Source organism: Solenopsis invicta, chromosome 16, assembly GCF_016802725.1.
Source record: "Solenopsis invicta isolate M01_SB chromosome 16, UNIL_Sinv_3.0, whole genome shotgun sequence".
Classification (NCBI taxonomy): domain Eukaryota; kingdom Metazoa; phylum Arthropoda; class Insecta; order Hymenoptera; family Formicidae; genus Solenopsis; species Solenopsis invicta.
In genome coordinates, this window is record NC_052679.1 from 13,432,157 (window position 1) to 13,448,900 (window position 16,744).

The window sequence follows — 16,744 nt, forward strand, 5'->3', positions numbered from 1 at the left end:
AGTAATTTTCTTTAATTTTTAATGAAACCTAACTTTATTACTATATATTCCTTTGGAATATTTTAGAAATTTGACCAATCAAAATTGAGGTTAGAACGGCTAGCTATCAAAACACTACTAACACCACGATACATTCGTGGTCGCGTGCGACATTCGGTCAAGAACGTAAAAATAATCAAGAAAGCAACGAAGTCCCTAAAATGGGTGACTCAGGCATTAATGGCACAGTCTGTACATACAGGGTATTTTATTTTAATCAGTCTAGTCAATTTTGTTTGAAAATATTGTTAATACAAAAAAAATGTTTCAGAAAGTAGAATGGTATCGAGGAAAACGTGCTTTGATCATGTTTTTTTAGAATGCGCTAAATGAATAGGAAGGTCACTACCATTTTTTAAAGTAAAATTGTATAATTTTTTTACGTAATATGATTTCTGAAAGTATTCTGCATAATATATAAAAGTATTAAGATGAAATCAATTTATGAATAATTTTATACTTTATTCTGATATTTTGTTACAAAATATAAATTATTTCTTAATCAAACTATAAATATTTTGATAATTATATATTAATACTTTTACACACAAAATAATAAGGTAAATCAATCAAGAAAATACAGTTTTTCTTAAAAAAAAAGTTATGCAGTTTTTAACTTTTTACATATTTTATTTGAGAAGCAACTATATGTTTTTTTATGCCAAGTGATTCATCTCATTATTGTTCTTCATAAAAGTATTAAGATACAATTATAAAAAATGAATAGTTTACAAGGTAGTTTATATTCTTATGTTGTAATGTAGCATGATAAGTAATAAAATATTATTATAACTTATTCTCATCAATTATTATTATTATTAAATTACTTTTGATTTAATAATTTACATAATATTACTCATTCTTATTTAGCTTAGGACTGTGTTATGACTGAAAAGTAATTAGCGCACAGTTTCACTAAGTTTGAATGTGTATGTAAATTCAAAAAAACAAAGTAGCACGAAAATCTAGCTATGACCGTAGAAGACTTGGTTTATTCAATTTGTATTATACATTATCTGTTGAATCTTTATTTTGTTTTAATTTATTCTCACAAATTATTAATTTTTTGATAACTTTAATACTTTTATATGAAGATTAATTAGAGGAATCATATTATGTTTAAAGAACATATAATATTATTGAAAAAAGTGGCGGTAATTTTTATACTTTTTTAATGCATGCAATTAGAAAAAAATATTTTGACCAAAATACATTCTTCTTGAAACGGTTTCACTTTTATATAAATTTTTTTTGTATCATGAAAAATTTCGCTGAAAATTGATTGAACTGAAGAAAATAGGACATTCTGTATTAGACTTTCAGTACTGACGATAGCTACTGGAATGCAATTTAAAATATACAGCACAAAATACTTTTTAATATTTAAAATATATTATAAAATATAAAAATAAATACGAGGGGTGTTTGATAAGTAATGCAACACATTTTTTTTCTCAGAGTAGAATGGTTTTATTCAGGATTCAAATACACCATATTGTTCCCCAATTCTTTGGACATAAAATCCTATTTTTTGACTAATCTTTGTTCAATTTTATGGCTTTACGCCACTTTAATGTGAGAGCCTGTATACTGCCATGGTATTACTTTACTGGTCTGTGTCTGAGTTAAGTTCTTGCTGCATCAATAATTTCCCCATCATTGCTTCTCGTGGAGTCCATCATTCAGTGGTCCAAAGAGATGGAAGTCAGAAGAGGAAGTTATTGTTGCAGTACTTGGCTTAGACACAGACCAGTATAATGATACCATGTCGGTATACAAGCTCTTACAAGGTGGCGTAAAGTCATAGAATTGAACGGAGTTTAGTCGAAAAATAGGGTTTTATGGCCAAAGAATTGGGAAACAATAAGGTGTATTTGAATCCTGAATAAAACCATTCTGCTCTGAGAAAAAAAATGTGTTGCATTTTTATCGAACACCCCTCGTAAATACAATTTATAATTGTACACTGAGAAAAATAATTTTATTAAATTAACAAAACATATATGATTGAGTGCGTTTTAATGAAACTAAGCAGAATTTCTGTTTATTATAATAGGACTCGAGATTTTATAATAAAAATGTTTGATAGACTTTACTATAATCTGGTAATTTCTACAAGAAATTCTGGTTCGTTCGTTTTTGAACTGATGTATTGATTGAATCTATCAGATTTCTAAATAATGCAACAAAACCACTTTTTTTTAAGTATACTATGTATAATTATGTACAATTGTATAATTATGTACTATTGTAACCATCGATATATCTGATATATCGATTATTATATTTGCGACCTAAATATATATACAAATCTATTGACAGGTACAAAAATACTAAAAGATTAAGGTAAACAACGAAAAGCAGGATTGGAAAGTAGAGCGTTACTTATAACGTCATTACCGTTACTTTCTTTAAAAATTGTTACTTTTTTCTGTAATGATAACATTAACGTCGTTACACTTTTATAGTAACGGTAATGAATTTTATCATTACTTTATAAACGTACATACATGCGTACACCAATGTTGCAGTTAACCAAAAGTCCGTATATTATAAAAGTCCGTATTAGTCTTTTCAAATAGAGACATAAATGATTGAATGTTATTCTAAAAAAAGTCATCAAAATATATTAAAAAGTAATGAAAGAGGGTAATGAGTCGTTACTTTCTAAATAACAATAACGATGATACACGTTACTTTACATATAAGGTAATGTTTTTAAATATGGATAAAAATAATGGCTGAATTTGTTATAATTATTGTAACATTAATAAAAAGAACTAACGGTAACGGCGTTACAAGTGATAATATTTTATTTTTTAATCTTGGTATATAAATGTATATTCAGATACATAGAGAATTTCATAAAGATTTCAGGCTTCTTATCAATTCAGAATTTAATTTCAATTGCCAAAAGAACTTTTTTCAGAAAAAAAATTTTTTTACATTTTAAAGGAACTTTGAATTAATGAGCCTGAATTCTTTTTTTAATTTTTTTTAATCTGTGTGTTATCTGAGTATGCGGATAAAAGAGTTTACTAAATATTTGGTTATATTAATCGAATATTTAATTAAAATTGTTTTACCAAAGTTTTATATGATTATTTAAGCCTGATTATTATTATTAAACTCTTTCAATGTATAAATATGAATTTTTGACGATGAAAAAATATTTTTAAAATGTTTAAACTTTTTAATCACATTTGCACTCAAATTGTTTTTTTTGGTATATTGTCTGCAGATATAGAAAATTAGACATTTTTGCATTCAAGGAATTAATTCCAATGAAAATCTGAACGCGTCTCAAAATTACGAACACCATTGTTGTTTCTAATACTATACAGGATATCCCATTTTAATGGGGCACTCCAAATATTTCTGTTTCCTTGAATTTTATAAGAAAATGTTTCAGACAAAAGTTGTATGGTTTCGAGTGGGTCCTAAGAGGGTGTCATTACTTTGACCTTGAATAGTTGCTTGAAGGTCACGTGAAAGACACCTTCAATTTTTTTAATGGGATTACTTTTTATTGTATATTCTTGTAGCTTATTTCAAGACTTTTCCAAAACACTACCAGAAAGTTTATTTTTGTTAAGTACTTTCCGAGTTGTGACGTTTGAAAGTTACAGTACACCGTAGCTTTCAAACCTCACAACTCGGAGAGTGCTCAACAAAAATAAACTTTCTTGTAGTGTTTTGGAAAGGTCTCAAGATAAGCTACAAGAATATGTAATAAAAAGTAATCCCATTTAAAAAATTGGAGGTGTCCTTTATGTGACCTTCAAACAACTATTTGAGGTCAAATTAACGACACCATCTTATAATCCCCTTGAAACCATATAACTTTTGCCTGAAATATTTTTTTGTAAAATGCAAGGAAACGGAAATATTTGGGGTAGCCCATTAAAATGGGACACCCTGTATATAGTCATTTGTCATTTGCGTTCTTTAAATCATCAAATTTTTATATTTTTTAACAGTGTGTCGTATAGTTCCTGAATATAGGTTAACTTTTAGAAGCTTTTTGTTCATAAATATAAATATACAATGATATCTTGCATGAAAATATGATATTTACGAGATTTTATATATACCTATAACGCAATAGATAAAATAATTTTTAAAACTCATATCACAGAGAAATAATATAAGATCAGAAGAAAAGTATTTAAATCCATATTTTTTATTCTCCGTCAAAACTTCGAATTTAAACTTTTTTTATTAATTAAATTTGCGATTAACAAAAAATTACAATTGTAATTTTTATATTTATAAAGTTTTGATCTTCTTTCATGCGTATTAACGATGGCAATAATTGATATTAAATAAAATTACGAGATACCAAAGGTATTTACTTCATTCTATTGTTATAATTTCTAACATATTGTTTTAATATATATTAGGAATTAATCTAGTTATTAAAAAATAATTTATAAACCGAAATTAAAAAGACATCACCATTTAAGAAGGTTATCAGAAATAAATAACGAGGAAGGTGTTTTATATAGTGCGTTCTTAGATAATGAGCAGTGCCATGTGCAAGTGCATGTTTAAAATTAATTTGCAATATTACATTTACTATTAAAAACATACCGAGAATTTATATTCTATGGATATGCGTTGATATTCGTTGATGTTCGTTGATCTTCGATACATAAGGGGTCTTCTATGTGGAAAATGGACAGAGGATCGTGATTGTTTGGAAATCTTGCACAAAATCGCCAAACTATATACTGGTTTATCTATATTGCATTAAGGACAAAGGGAAAGCGATGTAAACAGAAATAAAGAAAAGGTCTCAGAGGAATTTCACGATCAACGATTGACGACCAATTCGCGATGATATTCCATTGTTAAATGTAGGTTTGCTCGCTGGAATTTTCTCTTCCCCGTACATGATGAAGAGAATATGCAGAGTAGTACCGCCCGGATGCAAATTTCTGAAAAAAAATATTCTGGATACGTTCCCGTATCTAATAATTAGCATTAAGTGCCCCGTCCGTATTGTTAATAAGATTGTGACGTTTTGTTCCTTTCAGCATTCTAATTGTTGCTTAATAATTAAGCACAAGATATAAACTATTGTATTATTATGTTAGATTATATGTTAAACAAAGATCAAAATGAATATAAGCGGTATCCTAAATGTTTTAATGAAAAATTGCCATCGCTATTATGCGATACATGTAATATACAGAGCTACATGGAGAAAATATTTATTGTTTATTAATATACCTTTATCATTCTCACCTCATTTTTTATTTTAAAATTGCAAGTATGAGATGTTTAATACAGTTACGTTAAATTATCTATTAGTAATTCGAAGATTGTTTATACTCTTTCCTGAATCTTTTTTCTTAGTAACCCCTACAGTACAAAATTTTGAAGCAACATTGCAATAATGTTACTTTAAAATATTGATATTTTATCCTACATCCGCTAAAATAAAATATTGCTGCAATATTCTGCAATGGTGTAGATGTATTGATGATACCTTAAATAATATTCTTAATATCCAATATTGCAAAATATTGCTTGTCTCATATTGTATAATAAAGGAGAATGTAATAATATGGTGCTCATTTTTATTTCATTAAATAACTTGGTTAATATTTTATATTGAAACATGAGCGATTCTATTCGTTAAAGTGTTGTTTAACAGATTCTAAACTCAAAGTAATGAAATAATTACTAGAATGTGATTTATAAGAATGTGACGCATATTCAATAACGAAAAAAAAAGGTAATATGGCTACCACAAAAACAAACTTAAAGAACAATTTAAAAAGTTTGTTTAGTTTAAAAAACACAATATTTTGTTACATAGTTATATTGTATATATACTTTTCTTTCATCTTTTAGAATTTTTCTAATTCAAAATTTTCATACGTTTAGAAACATTAGAGATGATATCATAAAAAGGTATCGTTTTATTCTTGCTTAACATTAAACAAGCATAAAATGATATTTCCAATGTTTCTGAACACAGCCCTCTAGATTGGCAATCGATTTGTTGAAGAAATATTTTGATTTGAGAATTTTGCTTAAAAAACCATATTACCAAATTTTATATTATTGTTTAATTTTGCAGTCGAAATGTGTACAACCGAATAAAAAGTTAAATAACAATAAAAACGTTCGAGTACATATGCTCAAGTTTAAAAATAAATAGGAAGTATGTGTAATTAAGTGCTAAAATGTAGCTTGAAAAAGTTTTGTGCTCAAAAATACTTTATAGAAATTGTCAACTATTGCGTATTAGTATATTAGCGCTATTAAAAACTGCGGGCTAAAGAACGAATAATTAAGCCATAAGCAATTGTTGAATCTGTTAATTTTTATTGTAATAACGGAAATAATAGGGATAACCGTAATGTCTACAGTCATGACACCCTTTTCTCCTTTATTAAAAACACACTTTCATTTAACTGTAATCTGAATTAAGATATTCTTTGTAATCTCAAAAAAAATTATTTTTATTAAAGTATTTTTTTTTGACAAAAAATTTGTATAGTTAAACAGTTATTTTTAAATCAATTATAATATTTTTATTTAAAGATCGGACTTGTAAAATTAATAGCTTATAAAATTAATTTAATTATTACATTATAAGTTACATGAACAAAAAATTAACTGAATTAAACTTTATATTAAGATTTAATTAACTTAAGTTAATAAAAAGTTAATTTTGAAATGCATTATTCATATTAAATTAGAAATTTATAAATTTAGATTACTCAAAACAATTAAAATGGCTCATCAAACAAATATTTATATTTTAAATTAAGTAAACTAAGTTTATATGAAATATTGTTTTTTTTATGTAGGAATTTATTTGTTCTATTATAATTTTTTTACATAAATTTTTAACTCAGAAATGAAGTTAATAAATTAAGGTTTATAGTTCTAAATTAACTAGCTAAAATGAAAAATTAAATAATTAAAAATTAGTTAAATTAAAAGTTAGTAATTTTTTTACTATATTATTTAACTTTAAATTTTTTAATTAATTACTTCATAATTCTACAAATAATATACTTAGCATGCTTTATATATTTTAACTATGTTATATCATGAAAGAAATATGTCTTCAATGTTTCAGAATGTTATATACCCTATGATCAGAAAGTACCGGGAATTTTTAAATAAAACAAAATAGAGTTAAATTTCAGGCAAATTTATTTTATCTCCTTCAAAATATGATCCATCTGAAGCAACACACATGTGCCAACGCTTGACCCAGTTCTCCATGCATCCCTGGTAGGCCGACGAAGGGATGGCCTTTAGTTCCCTCGTCGCATTCTCTTTGATCTCCTCGATCGACTGAAATCTCTTTCCACGAAGTGGCAACTTGAACTTGGGGAACAAAGAAAAGTCGCACGGGGCCATATCAGGTGAATACGGTGCTTGCTTGATGGTATTTACTTGATGTTTGGTCAAATAATTCAGTACAGTTCGGGTTCGGTGCGATGGTGCGTTATCATCATGCAAAATCCAAGAATCCATACCCAAAACATCAACCACAATATGCTGTGCCGTTCCATATGCAATGCCAAGTTCACTAGACATCTCTCTTAAGCTGGTATGACGATTTTCAAGCACCATTTCTTTCACTTTCTTCACGTTTTCATCGGTGTTCGACGTCGATGGACGTCCGGAACGAGGGAAATCTTCCACCACTGTACGACCACTTTTAAAGTCCTTATACCATTCGTATGTTCTTGTTTTTGATAGAGCAGATTCGCAAAATGCTTTTTGCAACATTTTCAGTGCATCGGCACACGAAATTTCGTTCGCAACACAAAATTTCAAACAAACTCTTTGTTCAACAAAATTATTCATGGTAAAATGCGGCAAAATGAAAAAAGTTGACTGATGTAAACAAACGCCAGGCAGACACTAATGATCGGATGGCACTAAAACCTGACAGATGTGCGTCTTAAGGTCGTACCAACATAAGAAAAAAAAATAAACCGGTTCCCGCATGCGCGGTACTTTTAAATAAAAAATTCCCGGTACTTTCTGATCATAGGGTATTATATTACAATGTACATCATTGAATTATAATATTGCAACAATTTTGCTGCAATATTTGTAATATTGCGCACTATTAAAATATTGCTGCAATGCTACTACAATATTTTGTGCTGTAGGCATACAAAAATAGATCAAACGATGCACTGATTGTAGTAAAATTTTTAATATTTGATATGCATATTTATTTAATTAATATAATATATAGTAGAAGTGCAATAAATTGCATTTTTAAAACTTGGAAGAGTTTTACCAACATTTTTTAATATAAGCTCTGAGATATTTATTTATGTTTTTGTTTGAATCAAAGTATCTATTCCGATTTTTGTACTGTTAGCATTGTTTTTATTCGTGAATAAAATGCTTCTGTAATTTGATTGCTGATACATAGGTAATTTATGAGGGGTACTAACACTAGATGCATTTAGGCAAGATTGTTCTAATATTAAATAGAAATGGGTCCAAATTAAAAATTAAATTGGGCCTACGTATGCTATTCAACATTCCCATGTGTTGCTTTGAATTAATATAAAAGCGATAAATGTATATACAGAGTGTAAACTTACTTGACTTGGTTTACATCTAAATGCTGGCTGATATCTCCGTTTCATTCGTCTGGGACAACAATAGCATAAAATTCTGACGAAAGCTCTGAAACAAAGAATAATATGACTTTTGCAACTTTAATGAAATTGCGAATGGTGTGATGAGATTATGATGAAGAAATTTTTATTTATGATGTACATATATATTTATATTTCTGTTTCTGTTTCCTTTACATAGCCGTGGACTATCATGCAAATTTATATCTTAATCAGATTTGCGCTATACGATGCAGACAAGTAGGTTTATGCAATGTCACGTCGCCAAGTGTGGCTTTTAACACCAGGATTGCGTGACTGATACATTTTTTCAAGTATCGTGTATACGAATATTTACATAAAAGCCACAACGATGAAACTGTAACACGCGATCGATGCTCGTGTGTGCATTGCTATGTGGCGATGCAAAAAAGTCCAAAATCTTTTTTTACCCTTTTTAATCATTAATGCATTTTCTCGTATCTAGTTTTGGATAGATGACCCTGTAGATAATTAAATTATTTCAAACAAAAAACCCTACACATACACATATTGTTTTTGCATGTGTATGTGTGTAATGTATCGATGGCATGGATAAGTAGAGCGTGTCGCTCTAAATGGATGATGAACCGATTATCATTCTCGTGAGTGCAGAAACGTTGCGTTACATGATATTTACATTCTTTGATCTATCTAAAATATGCTATTAGGTCTTTGCGAATTGAGTAGCCGGGTAGTGCGCTATTCGGTGTCGCTGCATTACTTCATTTCGAAGTAAGTGTTGAAGCAGTACGCATAACGACTAGCGCATAACGTGTAAGTGTCCAAACGACATGGATAATAAATTGGATTTAGTTGACTTTTATCAGTTACAAGATTATCCAGGTCGTGTCTTCTTTATTGCGCTAATATCTGTTGCTTTCGTTACTGCGGTATCGTCCCAACGTACGACTGATCGATCTGTTATCTTGAAAAATGTTATGGAATACCAAAATCAGCGTGACAAAGTATTCAAGTGCTTAATACCTTGTACAGCAACGTTTATCGAGGAATATTTCGATTCTCCAGAGCATGTATCATTTTACCTATCAGATGTCCTACGAGATATTTCCGATGTCGTGAAACCGTTAATGAACGAATTAACGGTGCGACGCGTGACAAGTGCTATTTATACATTAAACACTAGTCCGATAAATGTAACGGAAATATATAATGCTTTGACAAATGTTGTTATTCTGTCAGAGAGCGGAATCGCTCTTCAAGCGAACGATTCCTCTTTCATCAATTACTGTGAATACGATTGCAATTTTGTAATAGTGCTAACAAATTTGTTTAGCGATAAAGAAAGCTTTTTGATAGAAGCTGTTACGTTGGTACAGCAAATGTCATTGCGATCGATTTTCAAACTCGAGATATTGGCATCAGTCGGAGATTTGGTACTGCTCGCTAGCAGTTTTCCGGTCCGGACTAACGAATCGTACGCACTTGTCGAGCCAGCACTTTCAGGCAGATGTGAAGTTACGGGAGCTACTGCAATTCGATGGCAGCATTTCACAAATAAAACGAAGTCGTTAATTGAAGCTAGTACTGTGAACGCGGCAATGTTCAATAATTTTCCATTCACGTTTTTCAACAACGATACTAACACTTTCGGTGGAGTCGAAGGCTCAATGGTGGAAGAAATTGCACGTAACATGAAAATCAAATTGAACAGAGAGACGATTAAATGGATGCACTCTACGACGAAAGCAGAGATACAACTGAGACTTCGTAACACGACGAACGATTTATTGTTCGGTGGTCTCTTGTGGGATTTTAGCCGAAAAGTGACATATACGACTTGTTACGGCATGGTGCATATTTCATGGGCAATACCGATTGAAATAAACGTTTCTCTACGTGGTTTGATAGCTCCATTTGACAAAGATATTTGGTACGCTATAATTTGCGTTCTAATCATTGGTGGAGTTGTAAAGCTATTTTTTATTCGTGACATAACATTTTTGGATATGGCAGGATTACTTTTCAATGTGGCCGTGTTTCGTAAACCGACGAGAATTTCCAGCAGAATTCAATTTATATCTTGGACTCTGTTTAGTTTTTTTCTTTCGCAACTTTATTTAGGATCACTGGCTGATCATTTGATAAGCACATCGGACATGCAGATAGAGACTATGGAGGAGTTAGTTAACTCAGGATTAATGATAGGTGGAACTCAACGATTCGCGAATTTGTTGGAAACGCCTGACAAAGCTGACATGGAAGATCACGTTGGACAAATGATTCGTAAAAAACTGTTTATTCTTAATCAACGTGATTATAATAATCAGTTCTTGGATCTTGTGCAGGGAAAAAATACTAGTTTGGCTCTTCTTGTGATGTTGAATGTGACGAATAATAACCGCCAAACTAAAATAGGACATGCTCATGTTATAAAAGAGACCGTGGGCAGTTATCCGTTGGCCTTTGTCACTCGGCAAGGTTTTCCATACGTGAGAGAATTTAATTTTATGATCCAAGTACTCATTCAAACTGGTTTTGTTAAATTTTGGTCAAACATGGCGACATTAAATAACAGTCAGTACACAATGGAAAATGAAGAAGATAATAATTCCCAACTTGACATCGATGACATCGCGCCGGCTTTCCTCCTTTTGATCATAGGGTATTTGGGTGGATGCTGCCTACTGATTATAGAAGCTATTTTTTACCCATCCAAGTGGTTTTTATAAATGTATTTTTAAATTCTTTTATCCAAATTAATGATTTGTTCCAATTGTGTTGCAATTATTATAAATTTTTATTCTAAACTCTGATGGGTTATCAATTGTTGCATTTATGTTTTATCTCTAATCAATATTTCTGTGAAATAAATTTTTATGATGTTATTCTTTGAAATGTAGATTATCGAAACGTCAAAATTTATTGCTATCTGTAAGTTCATGCATGGTAAGCTTTGGAAATACAATTCAAAAGTATACTTATAAGCAAACACTTTTAAAGATGTCTTATTAAAAAATAAAACTTTCAGTGAAGAAATATATTCATCTTTACTTTTTATTTGTTTTTTATGATATTATTATATTTTGGATCATGTTACAACGTAGTCACTACATCTACATACAGAGTACTTCAAGTACTTATCATATTTTTTTTATTTGCCTGTTATTTTTCTAACCAGATTTTTAAAAATAAGACTAATATGTTTGCATCTTGAATATTAAAATTTCGGTATCCTACATTAAGTATTTTGAAATAACACAGATGCTCTATAAGAAAACTATCTCGATTGAGTAAAATACGAAAAAAGTAATGTAACTTTATTTATCTATTTATGATTTTGTACACAATATTTTATTTCTTCTTAATTGAACGTGAAGAAATAATATTGTTAATGTTTGATAGTTTTAAAGGATACCTTTGTCAAATATTCTAAAAATTTTTCTCGGTTATACAACTACATATCTTGGCTCATTAACTCTTCATAATAAGTCTATCGAGATTCCGTGGAATATTTAATTACGTCTCCTAGATAAAACAGCCTCGAAGCGAGTTAATTAGAAAAGTTTGCGGCTAATTTAATTAAACCTCTCTGTTTAGCTTACCGAAAGAGGTAAAATTTTAAGAGGTGAAATGTCGATTTTAAAATTTACATAACAATGTTATTGATTGTGATCTATTAGATTAATGCAAAAGGTTTTCATATCTACCAAATAAAGTTTAAAACAGTTATAACAACATTTTAGTAAAATTGTTGCCAATAGTTTCAATATATTTTTTAATTAGAAAGAAATTTATTCTAATTCTCCCTTTAAAGAATTCACGAAAAGAACGCTGATGTATCGAAAATAATTATTTTGGTCTATTACAATATTTACATCGCACATTTACTGAAATGTCAAAATTTTTTATAGTACTATTATCATGCTTGAACGTCCTACATGATTATTTCGATTATCTAACATAAAATTATTTTCTGATTTATATATAGTTAAAATTTTAAATATCGCAGTAAAACGTTTTTCCTGTGTAAATTTTAACTTGGTGTAAGACACAGATCTTGATAAAAAAAAAAAAAAAAAAAAACGAATCTATCGTCCAAATCAAACGATTTTATGTTGCCTTTGTATCTCCTTTTTGCTTGTTGTATCTCCTTGTGATTATTTATCTCACGTACAAAATGTTATAGTTTGAACATAATATTATGTTATTTTTTATCTGCTTACTTCGATTTGTAAATTATATTATCAATCACATTACGAGCTTATATCACAAGCTTATAGGCAAAAAATATAATCGATTGAATGTGTGCCATAATCTAATCTTGGAAAACTTAAAACATTTTAAAAATATAATTTATAAAGAAAAACGCACATACAAAATATTATACTACACTTTGCAATATGTTGTTCCGAGATTTGCGAGATGAAAGGTGTTTTAGAGGAAATTTTGTGATGTAAACACAAAATTTATATAAATCAACACTATTTATGACATTTATAACAAGTACTATATGTAATTATTGTAGAAATATGCGTTTATAACAATAAGAGTTCTCAAGAGAAAACCCTAATTTTATTAGTTTCACTTCTTACTGTAAACTGACACCTATCGTCAATATGAAATATTTTTTATGTATATTCCCTTGTAGTTATTCATGTTCCGCAAAAAAATTTAACAACATCGTTTTTTACCTTGTTGTTTTATGCTGAATTTCGTATTTGATTAAATATGATATCGTGATGCTTATTCAATACTGTGAGCGATTGATCGTTATTGGATATTTCACGATATTTGCTTTTAAAGAATACGTATTTCTCTGATGAAAATGTTTAATGCAATTCTGACAACTTACATTTAAAGATTTTAATGATAGTTACTTTTTATTACTAGTCAATTTAGTATTCGAAACAAACGCACATGACGCATACAAATTAATATATTGTCCTTAGTTTATTTTTGCGCATTTCTAAATTTTTAAAATATTGAATGTGAAGTTCGATAGTTATATATAAAGATATTGAATGTAAATCTCGAGTATTGTATAAGTATACAATACAATTTTGGCAATTTTCAATGAATAAAATAAAAGTAATAAAAAAAATATTTGTGTGTATATTTGTAAAGTGGTTAATTTCTATTCGTTTCCGTATGTTAGTACATTAATAATACAAAAAATAATCCTTTTAATTAACACGGAAAGCAAGCTGTAAAGAAAAAAAGACTAGTTATTTCTATTCTTTTTGTATTAAAAGGCTGTTACACGATAGATTATACGATTGGATCATGATGCAGTGTGCTCGTTATTTAACATTATTTTGCAGACTTTTATTTGAGCGAAAAAGTTAAAGAGCAAGATGGCATCATTAATCAGAACCCAAGTTTGATTTTCGATTATCAGGTAAATATCGCCGTCAAAATGAACCAAATCTGCGAAAGCCCCGTTGAAGCCGATTGGCGCGAATGTTCGTGTAATCAGCTATTGGCGTTGAGTTTACGTTCTAATGACAGTGAAACGTGCGCAGAATGTATTTCTGCCGAATGCAATCGAACTGGAGTGTGCGACATACCACACCGGAAATCGATGACTATGTCACGGCATCACAATGAATATCGACGCAAACTTATAAACAAACCTTTGACTATCTCATAAAAAATATACTATAAAAACGTGCTTTGTAATAGAATTATGTTTACTAGTTAGATGGTGATATATGTGGTAATCTAGAATTTAATCGGGGTTGGTAACACCCTTTATAAAAGTAACGCATTACCGTGTTAGTTATTATTTTTTTGTAAAAAGTAACTTGTTATCATTACTTGTTTATAACTTTTAAAATTAATGCGTTATTGTTACTGAGAAAATACTTCGTTTATTCGTTATTTCTTCCGTTATTTTTTCATGAAATTTTAATGACTTTTTTAAAACTAGCATCCAATGTCTATATCTCTATTTGACCAGATTACTTTACAGTGGCTTTGATTGATATGATCTATACTCATGTACATTTATAAAGTAATACAAGTACGCTAAAATTTGATATCACGAACAAAAAGGTAACGGTAAAGAGAACGGCATTGCAAATTATAAATTACTTTCCCTTCTTAAACTTAATTCACTGTTCTTGTTTTTTAGACGCTATTTAAGTAACAAATTCAAATACTGTAAATATTTAATTTATAAATTGTATTAGTAAAAAGCACATAGCAGTTACTCGACAAAAAAAATAGCAATAATTGTAGTAATGCTATCTGCGAAATTTAAAGATTAATCGAAGTGATGAAATTTATTTTACGCATGATTCAAGAAAATTTCGATAGCGTACAGCCAAAAGGAAAAAGGAAGTACTATATGGAAATATGGTAAGAATACATGCAATTTGATTTTCGTGGAGGTGGCCAAGTTGATTTTGTTCACCGAGAATTCTACACATTATGAAAACGTGTAATTCAAGTTGAATCAAAGTTCTTAGAAGAGTAAATTGAGATAACGGAGTTAAGAAAGAGAAGAGGAGTCCGAGAACCATAGGATGGGTACCGTAGATTTACGGCTACGGCTTACCAAGCCTGACCTGGTGCGATCTTACCTTTTTCTACCCTTTGCTCTCGTTCCCTTTCTTTCCTACTTTTGCTTTTAGTCAAAGTCTCTTCGTTTTTAGTAACAAGTAATGGCGAAATATATACAGACGTTTTGGCGCCGGACGCGAGGCGACGCGACGTCTCGACGATGTTGAATTCAGATCTTGGCGACTATGCACTGCGCCATTTATATGGATCTCGCTTTCATTTTTATTTTTTTTTTGTGACATGGATATTCCGCATCGTCAATTACAAAAGAACTCGTTAAGTCAATTACTTAACAGAACCTTGACATACTTTCGGTTTTAACCTGCATCAAGATGCAATAATAGAAATTCATGCATTTAAAACTAAATAAATTATATAATTTAATCTTTGATTGTATAGGATATAAATAAATAAGTGTCAAATATTCTAGAGTCGAAAATGAGAGACAGGAGACAGGGAGATAAGATGGCAATATAATGATTTGTCGATTTTTTCTAATTTTTGTGATAATGTAAAAATAATTTTTTTTTTTCAAATTCATTAAAGCCTTGTTTATTGTTTGTAAAAATTAAAAGCTATTAAATAAACTAAAAATTTTAAATTTGACTATGTAATAAAGACCTTTATTTCGATTTTTATAGATTCTGGGCCATGAGTGAACAACATTGACTTATGTATCCAAATACAGGATAAAATAAGTGTAAAAATAATATCAGGGTCCCAAGTTGCTACGTCGTATGCGTGGGAGTGAAATAAGGGGTCAAATATACTGTTACGATCAAGCGAAGATGCGCTCAATGTGTGAAGATCATCTCCTTGACGGCGCGCGGCGTGTCTAGGAGATAGTTGACGAGTTAACTTGGAATTGCCAAGTTTGACGGTTGTCTTCTCGTTCACGATATTACAATGTGCGTTTCTTGTATTATTTGAGTTATTAAAGTTAATGTTCTTAAAGAGTTTTGTGTTCTCTTTTGCGAGTGCGAATATCTATGAGAATTCGAGTGTGCACGTCTCTCGTTCGTGAGCGTAACATTATTCTTTAGGAGACAATTTTTTTCTTCTCGGCATATACGGGGAACCACATGAGCGCATCCTCTTACGGTCGTAACAATATTATAATGAATTGACCTTTAGTTTGGAAAATTCTAGATTTTTATGAAAAGCATCATCTTCAATAACAATTTTGAATATATTAATGATGCATATATTCCATAAATCCATTGATTAAAAAAAATACTGAAGGAAAATACGCTATACGAATTTAGGACATACATATTTTTGTCATAATTTGTTTTTTATTGAAGAAAATGCTTTTTCATAATTTTGAATTCAAATGTTTTCATAGCATACTTTATGACTACATATTTTTGGATTTATTTGGTCTGAAGCAAGAATTTACCTATTCCTAGTTTTTAATTGTGATGTATTAACAACTTACACATTTTCATAAATAATCAGGTTATTTTTTAATTTAAGTAAATTGTAGCAGAATTGTTCTTATACATAATTTTTAATTGCAATGG

General features: G+C 29.6%; 1 protein-coding gene across 3 annotated transcripts in view; it reads right to left on the reverse strand.

Annotated features, from left to right (window-relative positions):
* LOC105205353 (dopamine receptor 2) overlaps nucleotides 1-16,744 on the reverse strand; it is an 80,437-nt gene that overhangs the window by 41,105 nt on the left and 22,588 nt on the right. For 2 of the 3 annotated variants that reach the window (XM_039458293.1, XM_039458294.1), the window contains exon 3: nucleotides 8,640-8,724. In XM_039458293.1, coding sequence (XP_039314227.1) covers nucleotides 8,640-8,724 — 85 coding nt within the window. Of the gene's footprint in view, nucleotides 1-4,632; nucleotides 4,980-8,639; nucleotides 8,725-16,744 lie in introns of all 3 variants that reach the window. The other variant, XR_005576466.1, reaches the window with a different exon arrangement.